Source organism: Annulohypoxylon truncatum (assembly GCF_022578515.1).
Source record: "Annulohypoxylon truncatum strain CBS 140777 unplaced genomic scaffold F4807scaffold_24, whole genome shotgun sequence".
NCBI classification, from domain to species: domain Eukaryota; kingdom Fungi; phylum Ascomycota; class Sordariomycetes; order Xylariales; family Hypoxylaceae; genus Annulohypoxylon; species Annulohypoxylon truncatum.
In genome coordinates, this window is record NW_025953810.1 from 489,899 (window position 1) to 508,115 (window position 18,217).

The following is an 18,217-nucleotide window of genomic DNA, read 5'->3' on the forward strand; positions in this document are numbered from 1 at the left end:
GAGTTAGTAGTTCAAGTGACTCACTGACTCGCCGGTTTTACTTGTGGAGGAGATGCTGGATAATAGATCTACCAACCTATAGCGGTCCGGGATATGTTCTCCGTCGGTTCGATCTCCAATGCAAATGCAGCGGAACGGCTTATGACCCCTAATCTTTTTCCACCACTCAAGAAGGCCCCATCATATGAAATAAAGCCGCATCTGCTGAGCTGTGTATCGCAATTCCCAGGCTGCGATCCAAATAAAGATTGGAAATGATGTACCAAGTTGAACTTTTGCGGCTTCGTACCTTGATTGATGCTTGCGGCATGAACAGCCATGATCCCTGGTATGATCCTAGATATGGAGATAGGCATGTACCTAAGTACTCACCGTACTTACCAGTACCAAGCTCCATGGGAAGCCAAGTCCAATGGACGGAGCTAGGACACACAAGGTCCCAAACTAAACGGTATCAAATGGATACGAACCTGCGAATTTGGGGTGGGAGTGCACTTGCCTTGGATGGCCCAGATACCTATCCGGATAGCGACTTCTCCATACAAATGTAAGGTAACCGAGGAGGTAGCTACGTAAGTTTTATTAGTTGGTAGCCTCAACATTACATCTTTCCACCATCCGTGGATTTTTTTTAGTTTATTTTCTTGAGTTAATCTAGAGCAACCATGGAAGGCCGTTAAAGCGTACCGCCTCTTTCTTGTCCTCACCCCCGAACCTTACGCAAACTACCAAACGACCGAAGAAAAAAAAAAAGGCCAAACGACTAAACTCTTCCACCAAATCACCTTGCATGCCAGGCCTGCCAGCGCATCAACTCAAGCTCGGGGAGACGTCCCAAACGACCAAACAGCTTTCAAGAGCTAGCCAGGGGCGGGTCTTCCCATGCTAACAGTGTCGAATGGCTTTCCAAAAATCCCTTTTTTGACTACTGTGTGTGTACGCCTGCACGCATGCACACGCTTGCAAGCCTACCCACCCCCCACACTCTCGCTGCTACCTCACCATCGATCATTGGCGTCCAATTACTCCCACAGTAGAGGCTCGAAGCCTGAGTCGCCTAGGGTTAGGAAGGTTCAAGGCAACCCAAGCTAATTCGACAACGTAGCCCGGAAAAGAACCCTTGCTCGGCTTGACCTACCTACTTTCATTATTTTGTATTGTACAATATTCTATCGGCGCCTGAATGTCAGGGTGATGTTCAGAAGATGCAGGAAGAGGAGGAACTCCTTGGTGTGACGTTGGCAACCCATAATTTTGAATCCCAGTCCAGTCCAAGTCCAACGAGACACCAGCCGCCGAAGCGCTATCACAACTACCACCACCAACAACACCAGCAACAGCAGTACTATCCTCACCCAAACTCTAATCTACCAGCCTTTGACTCCTCTGGCTACGACGATCGCATCTACGAGACCAATCTTAACCAGCCTCCCACACTGTCTCCGTCCGAATTCGCGTCCTATGCCTCGAGTAACTTTCACGCCGCCCATGCGAACGCGACCAGTGTCGAGCCCGTGGCCGTCGTAGATCCCGACGATTTTTATAGGAACTATCGTAGCACCCACACGCCTTTATCAGACCCGACCCACGAAGAATTAATGGCGTCAACCTTGCCTGTCCCAAGGCAAGACCAGAATCTTTCGTTACGATCAAACGGGAACGGGCCGCCTCCGAAGCACCCCGCTGTATCTGCCACAAGGAGACCTGCTACACGATCCGTATCGGCCCCCGTCGATGATAAACAGTCTGGGAGTGCCCCAAAGTCTAGAGCTGCACCGACTTCCCCATATGGGGGCCGTAGCGGTCCCCAGACCAGCGTGAAGGATTTAAAGAAAAGGTTTGACCAGAATGCGGCGCAGTCGAGTAATTCCACCGCCCGCCAGACCACAACCACCCCACGCATTCCAATCAGAGAGACATCTTCATCGCCGAGATATCGTAAAGTAAGTGGTCCTTCTCCAACAAATGGCCAACCGTCATACGCTACGTTGCGGTCGTCCGTAACGCGTGATTTGGAGTCCGGAACAGGATCGTCGGTGACGCGGGTAACACAAAGGAACAAATCAGTCGCCGAGGATCAGCTATCCAATAACTCACAGTCCTTCGCGAGCCGTATAGCGAAACCTCGAGTCTCGGTCGGGTCCCACATTCAAGCATCAAAGTCCACCAGCAATCTCTCACCAGCTCACTCACCAATATCAACCCCGCCGGTCCCTCAGCCTCGTAACCTTCTATTCGGCGAGATAGCGCCTGGCGAGCTAGACACCGGGGCGGCTGGTTATGGGATCGAGGGCGCTAGGACGAGACGAACTTCCGAGTCAAACCTACATAATCCAAACCGTCTACGTCAGCGGAGCTTCTCACATGCCGATGTTGAACCGCCTTCGCCGAGCGATTGGTATCGTAACGCGGATGGGAGCTCTGCAATTCAAGACGAGCCCGAGGCCAAAAATCTTAATTCTGCTAAGGCCCACATCCGATCGCAAAGCGACATTGCTGGGACTAAACCGGGACCAGCGCAGTCGCACGCACCTAAAGTTCCACGCCCTAAGCTCCACATAGATCGGGGATCGCCCTCGACGGCTTCGAGGTTGCCCGTTTCGGTGCGTAAACTTAACAGTCCTTCAGGTTCCTCTAGCCCAACATCAACAAGATCGAATTCACCGTCCACACGAAGACGACCCCAAATCCAAGGGAAAACGAACAAGTCAATACCGGCTTCACGGGCGAAGACGCCCAATAGCGGTTCCAGTACTGCTAGCAGGAGACCAACCCGACTGAATTCGGACACGCCCAATAATGGCACCAGGCTTAACGCCTACATCTCAACACCCCCACCAAAATTATCACCACCACTACGAAGCTCACGACCGCGTCAGCCAGTTTCTTCGGCGACCACCGCTAGCTCCAGAATGAAGGCTGTTGACCGAGACCGGTCGGTGTCGCGAACCGGGGGGCGGTCTGGAGCGACCTTTGCTGACCAAGGAACGCGTAGACGGAAGATTTCCGTGGGTCCAATCGACTTCGAATCGCGACGGGAGCAGATTAAACGATCGTACACAAAATCTATTCGAGAGAGCGAAGCTCGGGCGATTGCTAAGAAGCTTGCCGATGAGAGGAGGCGAAAGGCTGAAGCCGAGACCGAGGCTGCAAAAGCCAGGCTCGCTGCTGAAAAACAGCGCCTCGAGGTGCAGCGTCTAGAGGAACAACAACTCGAAGAAGAGCGTTTAGAGAGGGAACGTCTAGAAGAAAGGAGCCAGGAAGAGTCTGAGGGTAGTCATGTCGAAAGTCCTGTAGGCACTGAAATATCAGCCGTAGAGCAAGTGCCGTTAACAATTACGACAAACCTTGTGCAAGCTGGGACGAATACTACTGCCGTATCAGGGCCTGGTCAAAAAGATTCCCCGACGCTAGGTATACCTGGGAGTTTTCCGACGGCAGGAATTACAGAAGACGAAGACGAAGCACCCCCTTCCGCCATCTCAAACACCACCGAATTTGACGCTGAACCACAAACGGACCCTCCGCTACAAGAAATCCCAGTGCGGTCAGACGTTAGTAAGGTTGGGGACAAGAACTACGCCGATTCAACACACTCGAAATTAGAGTATCGATCTCCATTTGAGGATGATTGTGTTAATGACAATAGCTTCTCCGTCAATATCTCGTTAGATCCCTCCACGGAGACAAAATTAGAACGAACGGAACCTATTCCGATAGCGAACGAATCCGATACAAGCCACGCCATTCCAGGCTCCTATCAGGACGACGACGAAGAATACTCCCCTCAGCCGCCCCCACCCCAGTCGTATCCTACGAAGGTAACCATTATTGGCCGTGATTCGGACTTCTCGCCCTCTGCACATGTGGTTGATAAGTCTACGTATCCGGAATTCCCTGACGATTGTGATTTAGCGGAGAGTTCTCAACTCAAACCGTCTGGTCTATCTCGTAAACTCTCCTACGGCAGCGGGCTCGGTCCAAACGACGAGCAAACCGGGCCGAGTGCTGGCCTTAGCGAGATCGAGGAGTTCTTCGTCGGTCCCATCATCAAGGACTCCATTGCGGATATCTCTGAAGGATCCAGCCCTCAGTTTCCAGATAGCAACAATGTCGCTGGTCCCAGGCAACATGAGATGGAGGACTCACGTTTCTCCACGGACTCCCGGAGAACCATGGGCACTGCTCCAAGCCTCACCGTACCCAGAACTTCGGAGTCAATGAACAGAGTGAGCCAAACTACTGTCTGGACCGATTACTCTATCAACACTCAGGATGCATACTCGGACTACGAACTGAAGAATCGAAATCTACAAAATCGCGATTCAGCGTATCGTGATAGTCACTCAATATCGGAGTCTAGTTCCATGTCACAGCCATATCAGTACGACCAAGACCGTAGGGAGACGCCTTGCAGTTCTGAAATGTCTTCTAGCAAACTCCAGGACCAAGATTTACTACCTCATCCCTCTCACCAACTTCCTGAGCTCAACACCGGGGACGGTTTCATAATAGACTACGACGAACAAGAAAATAGTCCTATCCCGTCACGACCTGATCATGCTCCACCACCGCCTCCCGATGTCAGCTCACTACATGACGTTCCTAGGTCTGCACCGCAAAGCGAATACTTCGATGATACGAGACCTAATAGTTACGTGCTGCAACCTGGGAAAGATGATCAGAGTTTATTCTCAGTGGACCCTTCTAGAAGGGAGAGCGAAGACTATGGTCAATCCGAATCTGGCTCTCGTACAGCATACCAAGGCTCTCTGGAAATATCAGAGCGGCTCCCTGCTCACTCAATAATATTGGACAGCCAACAGACTTTAGCAGAAAGTATCGACCAGGGTGAAGATACCACGGGACTTACGCCGAAAGAGAGGAAACGATTGTTCACGCGGCTGGAGACTATTAAGGAGCTGATCGATACCGAAGCATTTTTCGTTAGGGATATGAATATTGTCGAAGAGATCTACAAAGGCACGGCTGAAGCTTGCCCACAGCTTGATGACAAGACCATTAAATTGATTTTCCGCAACACTGATAAAATAATCAGATTCCATTCGGGATTCTTAACAGAGCTTAAGGAAGGCGTGTCTAGCGTTTACACTCCTAAGGTACACCGAAATCAACTACCAAAGGAGACCTCGACCCTTCCTGACGGCACTCCCCTTTCGGCAACGACATCAACGACATCCACACCTGCTACAGGGCACCTAAGCGACGGTAGGGATAGACAAACGTCACTTGGGCCCATTTTCATTCGTAATATGGAACAGATGAAGGCGGTACATGAAACTTTCCTTAAAAACAGCGACCATGCTGCGAAACGATTAATCCAGATCCAGGAAGATCCAACGGTGAAAGTCTGGTTAAACGAATGCAACGAGGTTGCAAGGGATTTGACGAAAGCATGGAATTTAGATTCTTTGCTTATCAAACCAATGCAGAGAATTACGAAATATCCAAACCTTCTTATCCAGCTTCTTCACGAAACACCTGCAGATCATCCAGATCGACCGTTCCTTGAATCTGCCAAAGTAGGCCTCGAAAACGCGATAGAGGAGATCAATAAAACAAAGAAGAACTTCGAATTGGTTGGGCAGATAGTCGGTAGAAAACGCAAGGAATCAGACGTCAGAGCCGGCTTTGCCAGAGCCTTTGGCAAAAGGGTCGATAAGTTGCAGGCGACTCATAGGCCGGAAGAAGATCCAGAATATCTCAAGCTTCACGAGAGATTCGGGGACGATTATCTTCGATTACAAGTTGTTCTAAGGGATGTCGAATTCTACACGAGGCAGGTTACAGAATACGTTCATGAGTTTTTGCAGTACTTATCTTCGATGGAGCTCGTTATGAGACTCCAACCCTCGCCTCATCCTGAAATCGAAAGCAAGTGGGTCCGGTTTAACGTGTCTATGAGAGACATAGAAAAAGTTGCACTAGAGCAACATGTCAGTCTATCCCTTCTATTCTATAAATGTTGTCTTGGACTAACGTCACATAATCACCCAGCTCTCTCAAGTTCGGAAGCAAGTCATTGAACCTTTCGAGCTCGTAATCAAGTCATATGGCAACCCATCGTTAGCCATGAAGAAACGGGCAAAACGCCGCCTAGATTACGAGAAGTCAGTTCAACTCAAGAAGAGTGGTAAGAAGATCGACAAGCAACTTTCCGAGTTCATCGAACAATACGAAGCTTTGAACGAGGCGCTTAAAAAGGAGTTGCCCAAGCTTTCTGCGTTGACGGAAAAGGTTGGCAAGATCTGCCTCGCAAACTTCGTCAACATACAAACCCAATGGTTCTCTATATGGCAGGATAAAGTCAAGATAGTGCTCGGAGACTCCGATGTTCCAGAAATCGCAGACATCGTATCTACCTTCCAACGCGATTACAAATTCCAAGACGAACAGATCAACAACATCGGCATCATAAATCCAGGCTCTAAAGGTCGCCCGTCTCAGTCAACCAGCACTGACGGATCCTTCTTAGGACTTCGTTCTAGGGCTGAATTTTCACCTCGCGGCAGAGGACTATCCTTGAGCAGCGATGCAGCTCCAAGTTTGCCTACGCCTGACTTCATGAAGCGCCACAGCGGCCAATTCACCATTTCGCCCACTGCTGCCTCCATCCCGAGCCCTCAGCAGTACTACTATCGTGATTACTACGGCGGGGTCAACGCACAAGGACGTCCGGGCTCAGGCTCGCTTCACACCCCTGAGTCGTCGAGCGCCTTTCGACCGGTGGGGCCTGCACCCGTGCGACCTGGAACCGGACAGAGCTATGATTCAACCGGTGTCCCGAGACAAAGCACGGAGTCCGGCGCGCACTCAAGACGTTACTCCAATTCGATGTACCCTTCTCCACATCAGTCAACCGACAACCAACGCTTCTCTGGCATATTCCAGTCTGCACTTCCTCCATCTGATAGTCAAGAGCGGCTTCCACGGCCATCTCAAGCATCTTCTCGTGCTTCTTCTCGGGAACGACAACCCATCAATGGATATAATGTCCTGTGGCTTGCCGCCTCTTTGTTCGAATTTAACATCGAAACTACTAAACATGAAGCTGGGTACCCTTACCTAACGTACCAGGCAGGAGAGGTATTTTGATCCCACTCGAGAGGAAAAGTTGTAGCTGACGGTTTTAATTATAGATTTTCGATGTCATAGCTGAGAAAGGCGAATTGTGGCTTGCTAAAAATCAGGACGACCCTAAGAACCTAGTTGGATGGCTATGGTCGAAGCATTTTGCCAAGTTGGCAGACGATTAAGCCGCCTGACTCAAACCTACTTTCAAGTTTCCACGAATCTTAACTTGATTCCAATCATTGCTCTTGCGATATCATGAGCATCGAGTGCTCACACTAATTATCCAGCCATTTTTGGTTCTTATTAGAAATAATGGTAGACAAGCCCAGCAGACCAGGCTTTCCGAATCTCTTTTATCTGTAAAAAAAAAAAGCCTCCCCAGCAAGAGCTTTCTACTACCACGCTACTGGCGAGGCGTGGGCGAGCGCGGCGTTTTCTCATTTTGGTTGGGTATTATCTATGTACGACGCGATGGGACACGATATTATTCGAAGTATAGGCAAGGTCGAAGAATGGGATCTCAGCAATGAAAGCAACAGAAAAAAATATCGCGTCTTTTCTCCCAAGCCATGCAATCATGGAGCTTGCTTAGGTAGGCTTTAGGGTCTGCAATAGCATAGACTCGATCCATGGCGGCTACTTCGGAGGTATCCCATATGGGCCTCTTGTATTTTTGTTATTTAGAACCAGGACTCCGGCGGTGGATGGGATTGGGGACATTTTGGCGGTTCGAGCGCGGATGACGGATGATATCAAAACTTGTTTTTTTAATCCGCGATGCGTGGAAGTTATAATAAATCTTATAACAAACCATAATCTGCCGTCTATGAAGATGGCATTGCTGAGCCATCGCGATAGTTGAGTGTGATATCAATAGCAGAGCATGTATTCACCAATGCAGCCATCGGCATCGAGGTCATTGCTCTAGGATTTTGTCTAATGATCATCTACATTCTCGACGGATGGGTAGGTCCAAGACGAATAATCTAAATGGCTGTTTTACTCGAGGCCGTTTCTACTTTGCAAGATCTACTCAGCAAAACCGGCTGCCAAGCGGTTGGTTCGATATCCATGGTAATATTGCAACCCAAGTACAGTCAGACATGTGCTTAGATCTCGGAAGGGCACATTGATCAACCAACTCACCGCGAATTTCATCTTCAGTTATCCACCCGTTTCCAACAATCTGACTGCTTCATGCACATCACTACGGCACGATGTTTCGTTGGGATGGACGGGAAGTAGTATTATATTAAGTACCAACTATACTCCACCCACGTGAACCATGACAAGGAGAAGGCGGCATGTTGGGACGCGCAGCGATGAGGCTGAATGAAGATTAATACCCTCTGGAGTTTGGGACGAGAGCACGGAGCCGTCGGGACCCCGTCAGACCTCGTCTTACTCCCTCGTTTCGTTCTTCTGTTGGCTGGCCTGTTTGCGTCGTTCTGACATGCCAGATATGTAGATATGTACCTACTAATGTAATGCAGAAAGACTTGCCAGCCTTTTTTTGTTTGCTCTGGCTTATACCGCGCCGCGCTACTACGCAGCTACCGCAATCCACATACGACGCTATCTCTCATCCAACCCAATGGGACCGCCCCTTTTGCCGAGAGGTTCCACAGAGTTGGGAATTGGAAGGGGAAGGGGAGGAAGGGGAAAAAAAGAAGAAAAAAAAAATAAGCGTTGCGCGTCGTACAACAGTTCCAGTTTCTGCTGCGACTCCGTGCTGCGACGTCCATGTGCCTGACGTACCCGAACAGATGGAAGTCCCTCCTACCCGACCTCTCGGGCGCAGGGCACTGTCCATCCGGTGGCCATGGGGGCATCTTAGCTGCTTAATATCCCAGACCCGTTTTGTACAAAATGTTTTTTTTTCCCTGGCCCGCAACCAGGGATATCATTCGGCATAGGGTCCGGCTCATACGTATATCTAGATTCTAGATCTCAATCATACGAGGATACGAGGGTCAATATATAATTTATACGTCAATGCTCGGCGGAGGGCTGAGACTGACGCTGGAAGTCGGACTGCCGATTCGTTCCTTGTCGTCGTCTTACTATTATACGTTATATATATATATATCCTAGCCCGCAGCCCAGAGCTTACGATTTGTCGGCATTTCTCTTACTGCTTCCAGCTCCACGTCTGAGTTGGGCTTAATAGAGGTCGGTACTTCGCGCGCCAAGGACCGAAATCTTTCCCCTTGCAGACGGGCGATGGAATCATGGATCGACGTTTGTGCGGCAGTCTTGGCCTAAAACACATGAAGTTAGTGTACGTTACGTGTATATAGGCCAGGTAGGTTGGCCTGGTATACGGTCTGACGGTACGCTAGGACGTTTGAGCGGCCATGCGGATGTTTTCTTATTCTAGGGGGTGTGTTGTCAAGTTTTACCTCAATTTAGCCAGTGTCAGGTAAAGTTGGCCATGAGACGATGGCGTTCGCACTCATCCCTTTCAACTTAGGATGCTAGGTAGGTAATGGGAGAAGAGAGAAATGGTAAAGGCACTAGAGGGCAGCGAACCGGCCTATTGGTGTAAGGCTTCGTTGGAAACTTGGAGTAAACGAATTGCCGCAATTGGGATCGGTCTTACTGCTGCTGTTGGACAGTTCATATAACATAGGAGACTAGTTCGCTCGGCCTTACCGGTGTAACCCAACATCCAAACGGGTGGGAATACAGTAGATAGGCGGTAAGCACTTTGCTGGCGATACCCGTGGGACCTACGCTATAAGAGAAGAGGAGAAGGGCGTTAAGCTCGTACAGCTGCCGTAACGTACTAAAGCTTGCAACGCACATACATGGTACATACAAGCGTATCTAAACCCTCAAGGATTAAATCCAACGGCACGGCACGGCACGGCCGAATATTTCGCAGCTCGATGGTTCAATAAGGACACCACTGGGCATCCGAATTATATCTAGAGGAATATATACGTCCTTCGAATGTAACGCAAGTTCCGAGTTAACAAATTCCGAGTAAGTCATGGTAACATCTTGCGACGTGCGTGACTCGTGTGAGGATAAAATTGGGAATGCCTTCTCCGCGGGCGATGTTCGATATCGAAGAAGAAGAAAAAGAGAGGACGCAATACAGGTGATCCTATCGCATATTGTTCCAAAGTATGACGAATCTTTCGTCGAGTGAGAGCACCGAGTGCTAATGGTGTGTGGGTAGGAGCAAGGGGGTTTTGCACATACCACGATACAATTCATTTGGCACCTCTGGGCCTCTGGCACGTTCGTAGAAGGGTCCCTCTCCGCGGCTTGGATGTGGAAGAGATGCACTGATGCAGCAGCGCGAGCCGGGTAAGGCAAAGGTAAGGCAAGGCAAGACGACGAGGCCAGGGCAGGGCAAAAGTGTTGCGCCGTGGATCCTTGGGTGGATCGACTGACCGCCCGCTTCTGTCTTGTTGAATCTTGCGTCGTAGCAGCGGGACGTTTCGACGCTAGAGTAAAAGATATCTGGGCGTCTGGGCAATGGAGCCCCCTCTGAAGCCCTTTGGTGTTGGTGCACGTCCTATATGATATGTACATAACTTAGGTAGAGCGGGAAACAGTGGAGTAACGGCGTGAGGAAAAGGGAAAATAGAGACGACAGACATGTACCCTAAGCAGCCTAGGCTTTCTCTCTTACTAGGTACTGAGGTAGAAGAGGGGAGAGATCAAGCGAGTTGTAGGTCAGTGTGGTCAGTGTGCTAACAGCAAGGATGTTATTGGGTCCTGATCTCCACCCGTTTGCCAATCACGGATCGTGACCCTTCAAGATTCGGTGCTGGTTCGGGATGCAATGCGATGTTGAAGGTATATTAGACATATTAGACATATCAGACATATTAGGTATAGAAATGTAGGAACATGCCAAGGTGGTCGGAGAGATGAATACGCAGACGAGGGTATTTTAGATGATATATGACTGATCGTACGCTTTCGAGCTGAGCAAGGCGAGCTCCTACATGCACTCGGGTAACGAAGGGAGAAGCCAGAAAAGAAGGGCCAGGGTCCTCGAAGCAGGAATTATTACACATTCTTGCCCAGACCTGCATGTGATAGCGGTTGCGCGACGGAAGTGACAGAAAACCTTATTCACTGACGGGGAGATTTGCGAGAAGCGAGAAAACTGACAAACGACAGAACCCCAGACTGTGGTACTCGGTAGACAAGGCCCGAGATAGCATGGTGACATCGACGCAACGGTGGGATACTCTAAGAGCCGATCCAGTCCCGTGCCCCCCCCTAGAATATTCAGCGCTCGAACCACCCGCGTTTCCTGACCCGAGAGAAAAGGCGAAATCGATCCAATCTCCAGGTTCCTAACGTCAGTCCACCGGACGGGTTACCAGAAGGTCGGGCGGCGACGAGGCAACGATGGGTAACATAAGCCAACGTCATCAACAATTAATGGTCCAGAGATGACCAAATACGTCCAGATATGGTCGATCGAATCCGAAAAAGGGGGCAAGGAGCCCACGTATGATGGTACTAGATGGTACCGTATTATGTATGTACTATGCATGCGGGGCCTCAAGCGACCCAAGACACAAGGGATGAGTTTACTATTATTAAGTACATAGTAGGACTCCCTGGCTTTTTATGTATGGATAGATGTATGGATGTATGGATGTGTGTATGTGTGTATGTACGTATGTATATACTCCCATGGATAAAAATAAGGAGGAAAGAAAGAAAAAAAAAAAAAAGCCAAGTTTTCAAGAAAGATGCCAATGTAACCGTACCGTCACAACTTTCTTCCGCGGCCCCTGGGTTCTGCATATCGTACCGTTTACGCGGGCATAAAGCCCATACATAGTACATAACAAAGTCCCTAGAGTACGCAAACCATGAGCTGTTGAAGAAAGTCTGGGCCTCTGGCTTCGTCTGGCAGTCTGGGTTCGCCTGGGTTTGCTTTCGGACCCATCGTACGAGTGAATTCTTCAGTGACGAGTGGTAATAAAACACGACCAGCATCGTACATATATAGTACCTAGTTAGGACTCTAGGATCAGAGCAATAGTCGTTTGTCTAAGTATAGCATTATACCTATTCAAGTCTAATTGTTCGTGACATGCACAACATCGAAATAGTCGATCGCGTCTAAGGGGTCTTTGGTCTTTGGTCTTTGCTCTCAAACGCCAGCAGACCCAGCAGACCAGATGCCCAAGATGTAATTGGCGCCTAATCTAACTACTACCTGCCATGAAAGACTTTTGTAACTTCATGGTTTAACAATGGAGACTTATATCGGCATGCCAGGTATCCGATAGCCTTGCGATGGAGGCTAGAAACAACCTGATTACTAGGTACTTATTACACATATTATAGGTCCGTTCGCTATAACGCCCGATATACCTTGTTCTTAGTCGGCACTTAGACAGCCAACTATTCGAACCATTCCAATCGGCCAGTCTTTGTCTTTATCTTGGTCTTTGTCTTCTTGTCTCGAGACGTTTCGGGCCATGCTTACCTGCTTATCATCCATTTACTACTACTTGCGAGTCCTGACCTCGGAACCGTTGCAGTTTGTCAGGCTGACAAAATCAAAATGTCTACACTAAAGGAATATACCGCCAAGTATACATCATCGACCCCGAATATACGGCACCCAATCATCTGGCACCCTCTATTTTGCCACATCCTCAACATTTAAACATAACTGACATACTATGATACATCGATCATACATGTACGTACATATTTGGTCTCGAATAGGATGAGCCTTGTGCTTATCTTTTCTTATGTAGTAGTAGTAGTAGTTGAGAATGTTTGTTCGTGCAGTTCGTGTAGTTCGTGTTATATGTACAATCAATATTCTATCTTAGTTGCAGTTGCCTTAGTACTCTTAGCTTGAGCTTCCTTTCTGATAGCTAACAAGTCAAGCAAGTGTCATCCAAGACTCAAGTCAAACTTACCAAACTCCCTCGACAAGCATATCCCAAGTAATATCAGGGTAATAGCTACCACTTCATACTTATTCAAGCTAGTCGCCTACTGGATATCTACCCTAACCTTGCAAAAGTTCCGATGCGTGCCTTCCCGGGACTGCTAGTCTGCTAGTTCATGACTGTTCGTAGTACATCCATTAACAAGGGTTAGCCGCCATATCCACTAACCCACTACGGGTATCACAGTGTTCTTCCAAGACACTTTCCCCCATTAAATCCACCTTACCATGTTAATACCATGCTAATCTACGGGCGCGCCACACCCCCCCACCTCATGTCTTCCCCCAAAGAAAGCTCGACAAGCTCCAGGGCTACTGTATGTTCTTGACCCTTGCCTCCAATCGGCTGGTGGCGCTTCCATCTGCTTTAATAAAGTTTGCGCCTCTCCCAGTTGATCACAGCAGGTGCAGTCAAAGTCCCTTAAGAGCCTTTGAGGGGACGTTGTCTTACATAGGTTTTTTTTTGTTCGAAGTTATAATTTTTCTCCAACCACGTTTCTCCATACTTCGAACGGTCAAATCATCCCACCTTATTTCTACCGCATAGTAAACAAACTTTAGTAGAATACAGTTATCCAGCGAAACCGTCCGATCTCTAGCTCTCATCTCCCTATTGGAAAGCTAAACTGTGGATGTCCCGCCTAGTCCACCACCGAGGTCCCCATGAGTGCATGAACCTTACCACCTTACCAAACTCAACTTGCATTCAAATATATAATACTCAAGCCCTTATTAGAGGACAATACGCTCCACCTACAACCGTCAGTACACGCTTTTCGAGTACGGCATATTTCACGCCTTAAGTCTCCTTCGCCCTCGACCTTGACCGACCTCTCTCAACCACGCTTTGTCAGCCCGATTTCAGACCTCCCCGCCCATCCCATCTTAGGTGCAGGAAAACAGAAACTGCACTGAGGTCTGCTGCGCCAGTTCCGTAGGGACCAGAAAGGAAAAGGAAAAGAAATAAACTGTGCAGAAGGTTAGGGGAAGCAAAGAATAATCTAGACATTATGAGTTCAGGTTACCCAGCTCCGCCTGTCCACCATTCGCAGGCATTCCCGCCTGACATGCCAGGACCGTCTGCGCATCATCCAGGTTACGCCCAGCTTCCTCCACCTATGTCCTTTAATTATCAGCAAGATCCCATAACGAACCCTCATCGCACGAACATGCCACCTCCGAGAACGAATATGGCCCCGCCTAATATGCCCGGCCCTAGAGACCGCGCTGGAGAGCTCACCGCAACAGAGAACGGCGTTGGCGGTCCCGGCTCCAATCCGCTTACCTCTAAACCTGGCGCCGAAGAAAAGGACAAGCCAGCTCCGCAACCTATCGAGGGCACCGACGCAACTAGGAAATATAGGTATTATTCATCCTCGGCTGTACAGCCCGCAATTTCTAGCTGTGGGGTTAACAAAGGGTATAGACTCGAGGTTGTCCAACAACCTCTAAGGGCGAGAATGTGTGGTTTCGGTGACAAGGTAAGCATGGCTTGTCCATTCTGTCCGCCGATTGAACGCTAATGGCAAGTAGGATCGACGACCCATCACCCCTCCGCCATGTATCAGGCTTGTTGTGATGGACAAAACCACGGGCAAAGAGGTAGATTGCAAGTGCGTGAAACACGACATTGTCACTCCCCGTGAACCATAGCTAATCCCAAGTTAGTGAGGTTGAGCACCAACATTATGTGTTGCACGTTGATCTGTGGTCTGAGAATGGTGACAAAGAGGTCAACCTAGTCAAACACTCCCAGCAATCGCCGTCCATCTCATCCACACAGGCCTCTTCTTTTCGAGAAGTGATTGAGGGAAGCCAGACCAGTGGTTATGGATATCAATCCATCGTGCCTTCAAACCGCGAATATGCACAGCAAACCAACGCAGGTTACCCTCACGCAATGCCTCCTTATCAACCAGACCCCTACGGACAAGGTGAGTGATGCCCCAGTTACCAGTGCCACAACGTTCTGTTTCTCACTCTTTGTAGGGTACGGTTACCCGCCACAAGCCCAACCGTACGGCTATCCTGGCGGGGGTTATCGAAACGAAATGGTACCAGGTGTGCCTCAGCTTCCATCACAGCCAATGTTCGGACCTCGTTTCTCCCAAGATATGTCTGGGCATCAGATGACGCAACACCGCTTAATGGGGCCTCAATCACCAAATGGCATGTATACGAGAAACCTTATCGGTAGCCTTGCTGCCAGTGCGTCGCGTCTCACCGATCCAACGGACAAGATTGGAATATGGTTTATTTTGCAGGATCTAAGTGTCCGAACCGAAGGCTGGTTTAGGTAAGTTGCCAAGCGCAAGCCACCCGCGTCACGCTTACACAACGTGCAGATTGCGATTTTCGTTTATCAATCTACGAAGACCAGATGCTACGTCTAACGGCGGCAGCGACGCCGAACTTCTAAACCGAGGCAGAGCGCCGGTGCTTGCGCAGGTATTTAGCGAGAAGTTCCAGGTCTACTCAGCCAAGAAATTTCCCGGTGTCTGCGAAAGCACTGCTCTGAGCAAGTGCTTTGCCGTGCAGGGAGTTAAAATTCCAATCAGGAAGGATGGTCAAGACGGAAAGGGGAGCAAGGGTAGAGGATCGGATGATGAAGACGACAATTAGGGTTTGTCACAACCGTTATCCGGATATGGGACGAAATTGACTCCGTTGGATGTTACGCCTGCCAGGTTCGGCTACATTTCCCTTGGAATAGGGACAACCTATCACAGCACGATACATGGTCGAGGGCATTTGCGCTCGTACACCCTTGGACAGGTATATGTCAGAAAGGGGCTTGGATCCCATGCAGGAAATAGAGAAGCCCGCTTGATGCCGACAGAAAAAGAGGTCGGGCGACGACAGGGCAAAGCTTGGGAGTGCCCTGCTCAACCTAACATGTGGTTGACTAGGTTCATACGTTACATTTGCAAACCGAGGGTTTGGTTCTGCAATATACCCGCCATAAGCACAGATGAGATGTATGGAAGCGATGAATTTCAAAAGATATGCGCGTCATTGGTCTTCGGGACACGCAGTAACTTTCCGTCCAACTACCTTGATGAATACCTAATTTCCGCCATTTGTGACTAAAGGATATTTCCTAGAATTTCTTGACTACCTAGGTACGAAGCCGATGAGGCCAGATTTAATATTCCTAATTTTTTTTTGAATATTTCTACTAATCCCCTTCTACCTTGTGTATACAGCCAGGTATGATTCGGGCGAGAATAGCACGACAGCCGATGGGCACGCGTACATATATTAACATGAAATCTGCACCCAGATTGATTACTCCGATGATGTGGTAGGTATGACATGGAAAGTTTGTGTGCCTAGATATATTTACCTTAATTTTGGGATGACAGATGGATATGCGCACCGGTTTCACTGTCACAAAACCTTGAGACGAGACCGAGGCTTGGCAAGAATTCAGACGACCACATGCAGATGAATATCTAGGTAAACGCCAGACACACAGACATACGGGTACCAACTCGGGAATCGCGTGGCTTTGAAAGATTTCGCTTGCGATCAGACGGTTCCGTCATGCATTGCATTTTTCATCTCCTCACTAGAACGAAGAAAATTACCAGCCAACCAGCGTACCGGATAAAAGATTCATTTTCGTCAAAGCTCAGATCCGGTATGATCTGGGGAAGGAGAACCGTATGTTCGGTAAGCTACTAGTAAATCGACTAAAACCAGTCAGCTTCGACAGACGAGATTACATCTGATAAGGCTATCTACCTTGGCCTTATATTCAGCTCGGCTTCTACGCACACCTACCTCCCTAGTCGGCATAGGCTGGATATTAAGGGACGAGGCTACGTCTTTCAACACACAAAAACCCAGAATAGATTCAATTTGCAAGCGTGTATACCTATACTGTAAAAAGTAGATATTCCGGACTAGATGAGAGTATCACGACGGCCAGAACAGCCAAGAACAACTTGGGCGAAAGCGCAATGACAAATGACACCATGTACTAAAAAGCCGGTATTTTCATTACGTCTTAGTTACCTCATCCGTCGGCCCTAGACGGTCAGTCCGTTTTTTTGGTAGTGGAACCTTGACGAACTCTACCATTCTTATGGCGCGAATGATGTAACAAATTTTTGGATATACTTGTTTCTCTTTGACGGCAACTTCCTTCCAAATTCATTTTCGATTTAGTCGGGAAAATTCTGATTCGCCCTGTGATCTAGAAGCAGGCACGCCTCGGCTGTGACTGTGGTATGTAGTGGTTACCAAGACCCAGTAGTTTAGTCATATGAACGTCTCAGATTTTTTTGAGGCTTGGACTTTTGTCACAGTTATAAGTCAGTCGCATTAATAAGTGCTATCCGGCACATATTGCGCAATTCTCAGATCTTCAGTCGTTGGGCATTTATCGAACTCGGGCACAATTCTTCGTCTTCGTCTTCGTCTTTGACTCTGTCTTAATTGCTTAACTTCCGTTGACTACCAAGAACAAAACTCAATTGCTCTCTAAGACGTCAATTGACTTTCATAAAACGTTTTGAAGATGACTGGCCAGATGACTTCTACCGGCCGGGGTGGCGCTGGCAACATCGCCGACTCTACCAAGTCTCCCAAGATCCAGCCAACCGACCTCGAGACACCGACTTTGAAGACGCCTGTCGTTACTACTGGCCGAGGAGGCTCTGGTAACATGGCACCGAACAACGATCCAGCTCAGACGCGAGCACGCCAAGACGTCGGGCCGTAGGTTACCAAATTTCTTTCTGCGGAGCTTTCAAGGCGGATGGGTGATCGAATGAGGATATTCGCCATCAAGAATTAGAACCATAATATGTTTGTCAATTGGTTATAGATGTGTAGCTAACATGATTGATTCCAGCATCGAAAGACGACCTAGCCAGGGCGCAACTCACGTAGGGCGTGGAGGTGCGGCCAATATTGTCAAGCCAGGCAGCGAGGAGGCCGAGATAGCGAAGAACGACTCGGCTATCGACGACCAGGCTCCTCGACATAATGGGCTGGCGGCCAAGGCCAAGGAGTTCTTCAAGAAGGCTTAGGATGCCCTGAGGATGAAGGTGTCAAAGGCGCCGCCTAAATGATTCTTCTATCACGATAATCATTGGTGCTGTTCGTGCGGATTCATGAAAAACAAAAGGGGTTAGGGTGGTGTTGATTTCTTGCACGTTTGAT

At 48.8% G+C, this 18,217-nt stretch overlaps 4 protein-coding genes across 4 annotated transcripts; 3 read left to right on the plus strand and 1 right to left on the minus strand.

The window, feature by feature from the left end:
- The first annotated feature begins 878 nt into the window (after positions 1-878).
- On the plus strand, positions 879-7,977 carry F4807DRAFT_164712 (uncharacterized protein). The gene is made up of 3 exons (XM_047993376.1): positions 879-5,957; positions 6,019-7,107; positions 7,161-7,977. Exons 1-3 carry the CDS (start codon positions 1,206-1,208, stop codon positions 7,275-7,277), a joined length of 5,958 nt encoding a protein of 1,985 aa, XP_047852603.1. The 5' UTR covers positions 879-1,205; the 3' UTR covers positions 7,278-7,977.
- Positions 7,978-9,475: 1,498 nt separating this feature from the next.
- On the minus strand, positions 9,476-10,848 carry F4807DRAFT_164731 (uncharacterized protein). Its single transcript, XM_047993377.1, has one exon. It carries the CDS (start codon positions 10,639-10,641, stop codon positions 9,940-9,942), a length of 702 nt encoding a protein of 233 aa, XP_047852604.1. The 5' UTR covers positions 10,642-10,848; the 3' UTR covers positions 9,476-9,939.
- Positions 10,849-13,824: 2,976 nt separating this feature from the next.
- On the plus strand, positions 13,825-15,931 carry F4807DRAFT_164755 (uncharacterized protein). The gene is made up of 7 exons (XM_047993378.1): positions 13,825-14,408; positions 14,472-14,526; positions 14,579-14,658; positions 14,714-14,979; positions 15,035-15,341; positions 15,391-15,668; positions 15,733-15,931. The coding sequence occupies exons 1-6, from the start codon at positions 14,056-14,058 to the stop codon at positions 15,665-15,667; spliced, it is 1,338 nt and encodes a 445-aa protein (XP_047852605.1). The 5' UTR covers positions 13,825-14,055; the 3' UTR covers position 15,668; positions 15,733-15,931.
- A 922-nt stretch (positions 15,932-16,853) lies between these two features.
- F4807DRAFT_164778 (uncharacterized protein) lies at positions 16,854-18,171 on the plus strand. The gene is made up of 2 exons (XM_047993379.1): positions 16,854-17,770; positions 17,907-18,171. The coding sequence occupies exons 1-2, from the start codon at positions 17,571-17,573 to the stop codon at positions 18,082-18,084; spliced, it is 378 nt and encodes a 125-aa protein (XP_047852606.1). The 5' UTR covers positions 16,854-17,570; the 3' UTR covers positions 18,085-18,171.
- Positions 18,172-18,217: the final 46 nt, after the last annotated feature.

Bases quoted from the DNA above. Each gene is read 5' to 3' on its own strand.
- F4807DRAFT_164778 (XM_047993379.1), top strand. From the start codon at position 17,571: ATGACTGGCCAGATGACTTCTACCGGCCGGGGTGGCGCTGGCAACATC. The intron at 17,771-17,906 runs GTAGGTTACCAA...GATTGATTCCAG, and splicing joins GCACGCCAAGACGTCGGGCC to CATCGAAAGACGACCTAGCC.
- F4807DRAFT_164731 (XM_047993377.1), bottom strand. From the start codon at position 10,641: ATGTACATATCATATAGGACGTGCACCAACACCAAAGGGCTTCAGAGG.
- F4807DRAFT_164755 (XM_047993378.1), top strand. From the start codon at position 14,056: ATGAGTTCAGGTTACCCAGCTCCGCCTGTCCACCATTCGCAGGCATTC. The intron at 14,527-14,578 runs GTAAGCATGGCT...AATGGCAAGTAG, and splicing joins TGTGTGGTTTCGGTGACAAG to GATCGACGACCCATCACCCC. The intron at 14,659-14,713 runs GTGCGTGAAACA...ATCCCAAGTTAG, and splicing joins GGCAAAGAGGTAGATTGCAA to TGAGGTTGAGCACCAACATT.
- F4807DRAFT_164712 (XM_047993376.1), top strand. From the start codon at position 1,206: ATGCAGGAAGAGGAGGAACTCCTTGGTGTGACGTTGGCAACCCATAAT. The intron at 5,958-6,018 runs GTCAGTCTATCC...ATAATCACCCAG, and splicing joins AAGTTGCACTAGAGCAACAT to CTCTCTCAAGTTCGGAAGCA. The intron at 7,108-7,160 runs GTATTTTGATCC...TTTTAATTATAG, and splicing joins TAACGTACCAGGCAGGAGAG to ATTTTCGATGTCATAGCTGA.